Source organism: Schistocerca piceifrons, chromosome 1 (genome assembly GCF_021461385.2).
Source record: "Schistocerca piceifrons isolate TAMUIC-IGC-003096 chromosome 1, iqSchPice1.1, whole genome shotgun sequence".
In the NCBI taxonomy this organism is placed as follows: domain Eukaryota; kingdom Metazoa; phylum Arthropoda; class Insecta; order Orthoptera; family Acrididae; genus Schistocerca; species Schistocerca piceifrons.
Genome location: NC_060138.1, coordinates 120,603,049 through 120,606,439, shown reverse-complemented (window position 1 = coordinate 120,606,439; position 3,391 = coordinate 120,603,049). Strand labels below are relative to the sequence as shown.

The following is a 3,391-nucleotide window of genomic DNA, read 5'->3' as shown; positions in this document are numbered from 1 at the left end:
AATAAATTCTCTAACTCTTTTTGCGGTGACACTTCATCACGCTTCCATTTTGACGAGTGCTCTCGCACACAGCCTCATATGACAGATTCGTAGCTTATTTGCCTCACAAATGTCGTTGACCATCCTCTTCGTTCACATTTTAGTATATTCTTATCAATTATTTCAAGAGAAGCGCGTTAATCGACGCTAGATAGTCTGGTCTTGTGTCGTACTTCATCTCTGGAAATCTAATGTAATTTGTCAGTTGGTGATCTTTGCTCAGTTTGACACTGCTGCTTTTTTTATACGGTACGGTAGTATGAGCTACGAAGTAGTTAAGTACTATTGCGGGGTACATGAGTGTTGGCACCTTATATGGCAGAATCAGTAGATAATTATTGTTGTCCACCTTGGAACTTTTCGTGGATCGTTCAGAATGAATTAGCTGGAATGGCATGGCCACAGACCGCTGCGAATATTCGTTTCTTGATTAATGAGGGAATAAAACACATTGTAACACTATCTCCAGAGAAGAAACCTCCTGTTCACGCATTTCCAGACATCGCGTGGACAGAAATTCCCATAAAAGAATTTCGATCGCCATCGATAACCCAGATTAAAAAGTTTATAAAAATTTGTGAATTAGCCTTAAAAAAGAGTGAGGTCAGTTTCATTTAGGTTAGGTCAATTTATGAAGTGTTGTGAGGCTACTACACACTTTTTTTAATTATAATTTATTTACTGTGAGCTAGTAATTAATAGCTGTCCGTTGTCACAATTTTTAATTGTGGGTCGCGGCCTTGGGAATTTTGTCAGAAGGTTAACGCACTTTTTAATCTTTATCGCAACCTTTAGTTTAATGTTTATATTTGCCTTGGATTATTACGTATGCAAATCCTACGTTCAAAATTGTACATTTTAGCATTTGGTGCACAAGCAAGAACTGTCCACAATTTTGTTTTGCCTTCAGTAATTCGTCCCCAACCTACCATGACACAGTGGAGCTGAGACCTCTATGATTTTACGTCGCTGTCAACATTCCTGTACTATTGGCAGTTGCTTGCACACCTACTTCTTTGTGTTTTGGTAGGAATTAATATCCTCAAGCTAGTTTCGCGACCTATCAGCTGCTTTGTCCTGAATAATCTTTCTTCATCAAAGCCTTATGTACTATGGAATCGTCTGTCATCGTTCATGTTCACAAATCATTGCTTTTAAGGGCTATTAATAGAGTGCAATAACCACTTTTACACTGCTTAATATTTGTGTTTATAGTTTCATAAAATTAAACTGCTTTGTTTTGATGGCATTGCAAGACATGTACGACACCATATTGTAAAAACTAAATGTGTATGCATTGGAATGCCTAAGATCACTCTTCTCTCTTTCAGCCAGTTGGTGTCCACTGCCGAATGGGACGAGGAAGAACAGGTGTAATGGCAGCATGTTATCTTGTGAGGTTTCATGATTTATCACCAGAGAGAGCAATAACAAATGTTAGACTCATGCGACCTGGGTCTGTAGAAACATATGAACAAGAAAAAGCTGTTATTGCATACACTGATTATCTTCGCAGCAGTAATGAGCTAGCAAATCTGTAAGCCCCCAGTTAAAGGTATTCTTTGTAAGTTTCTGCAAATTGCCACTCATTGTATTATTTATGCTTGATATCATTTGCTTTATTTCCAATTTGTCATATATAATATTTCTGCTGGAAGAGCTTCATATTAAACACACGTATTGCACCATCCAAATTATGAATGAGTATAAAGCGTATTCTTGCAAGTTATCTGTGATGCTCTGTACAAAGCCAATGCACTTTACAATCTGCAAAATTCTACATAGTGTTTGACGACTCCGTAGTTCTGAATTAGTACATGTGGAACAACTTCAAGCTAGTATTTTGTGTGTTTGACCACTGCCAACCTTAACAATCTCCAGGATACCGCACAATAGCAGCAGTTGCCCAACCATTACCGTGTTGAGCTGTATCTTTCTGCTCTCATGTAAAATTTTGAACGCATCTGCAAAACATGAATGGCCCAAGGTGTACAACACGTTATATGCAGTAGTACGGTGACACTGGCATTGTTGAATGGCTCTCTATACTGTCTTCAACTCATTTTTTGCTAAGATAGGTGATGAAGCAGTTTCCAGTCCATTATGGTTGCGGGTACGACAGAGTTCACAGTCTGCAGGAAGAATAGATGCTCAGTATGAAGCACTACACATAACTATAGTAGCTTCATTTTATGGAAGATGAGGGGCATGCAGTTCCAGTAACTTTACAGGGAGGTGTGATTCAGCACATTTTGGATTAAATTTTTTTCCTGTGAAACAAGATATTTTACTTTTTTGTAATTACCACTATTGGCTGTAGTATGTTGGGCAAGTTGTAAATTTTTATCGCAATTCCTTGTAATAAACAAAAATTGAATTTTAGATTTGAGTTGAAGAATATATATATATATTTTTTTAATTCAACCTAACCATGCAGGACTTTTCAATAGAGAATGGAGTAACAACAGTGCTTCTTATAAGTCAATAACACATATCTATTGGTGCCATTAATATATCTAAGGATACAAATTCAGCAAAATTACACACACACACGGCCATATTCATTTTACAAATTACAGACACAAAGTCCAAAAAGAAGTAAGTAAATAAAAAAAAAAAAAAAAAAAAAAAAAAAAAAAAAAAAAGAAAGGGCCACATTCGTTTTATTTTGTAATTTTTGTTTTCTTGATGTTGTACTTACCCTGCAAATAGGACTTAATTGTTCTTTCCTGCAAACTCCACAGATTCAAAATCTTATTTTTAATCTTCAAATCACATAAAATAAGGGAGAGGCAACCACTTACCTCACCACTAGTGTGTGTGTGTGTATGGTTGGGCCTCTGTGTGATTGTGAATGTGTGTACTCTTACTAGAAAAAGAGCAAGAGATTGAAAGCTATTGTGAGCAGTTTCCTGTGATGTGTTTATGTGTGTCGCACACCAATCCTCTACAGGTAAGTGATTGCTTCTACCTTATTTTACATATTTTCCCATCCAAGAATTTACGTTATTTTTAATCCCCACATTTTCTCTGTTCTGTAATTCTTTTAAAATACCTTCACTATCAAATGTTTCATCGACTATTTTCCTTGTAACCTTGCATTTAATTTTTTGCTTATTTTTCCAATTTCATTTTCTTTACATCCATTCTTCATTTTTTCCAGTCTTTTCAAGTTTTACTGCTCAGTTCATTCAGCTTTCTAGTTAATATCAATGATTTCTGTCATTTCCCCCCCCCCCCCCCCCCCAATTTTACCTTTTACTGTGGGCATTGGAAAAAGGCCAGATATCTTCATCTACAGGTGTTCTTCACTTGTGCTTGCTTACAGTTCTTGCGTTTTCTGTTGTAGGCA

At 36.5% G+C, this 3,391-nt stretch overlaps 1 protein-coding gene across 1 annotated transcript; it reads left to right on the top strand.

Moving 5' to 3' along the window:
• Positions 1 to 297: 297 nt before the first annotated feature.
• LOC124796809 (dual specificity protein phosphatase 23-like) lies at positions 298 to 2,421 on the top strand. The gene is made up of 2 exons (XM_047260725.1): positions 298 to 642; positions 1,371 to 2,421. The coding sequence occupies exons 1-2, from the start codon at positions 355 to 357 to the stop codon at positions 1,578 to 1,580; spliced, it is 498 nt and encodes a 165-aa protein (XP_047116681.1). The 5' UTR covers positions 298 to 354; the 3' UTR covers positions 1,581 to 2,421.
• The last annotated feature ends 970 nt before the right edge of the window (positions 2,422 to 3,391 follow it).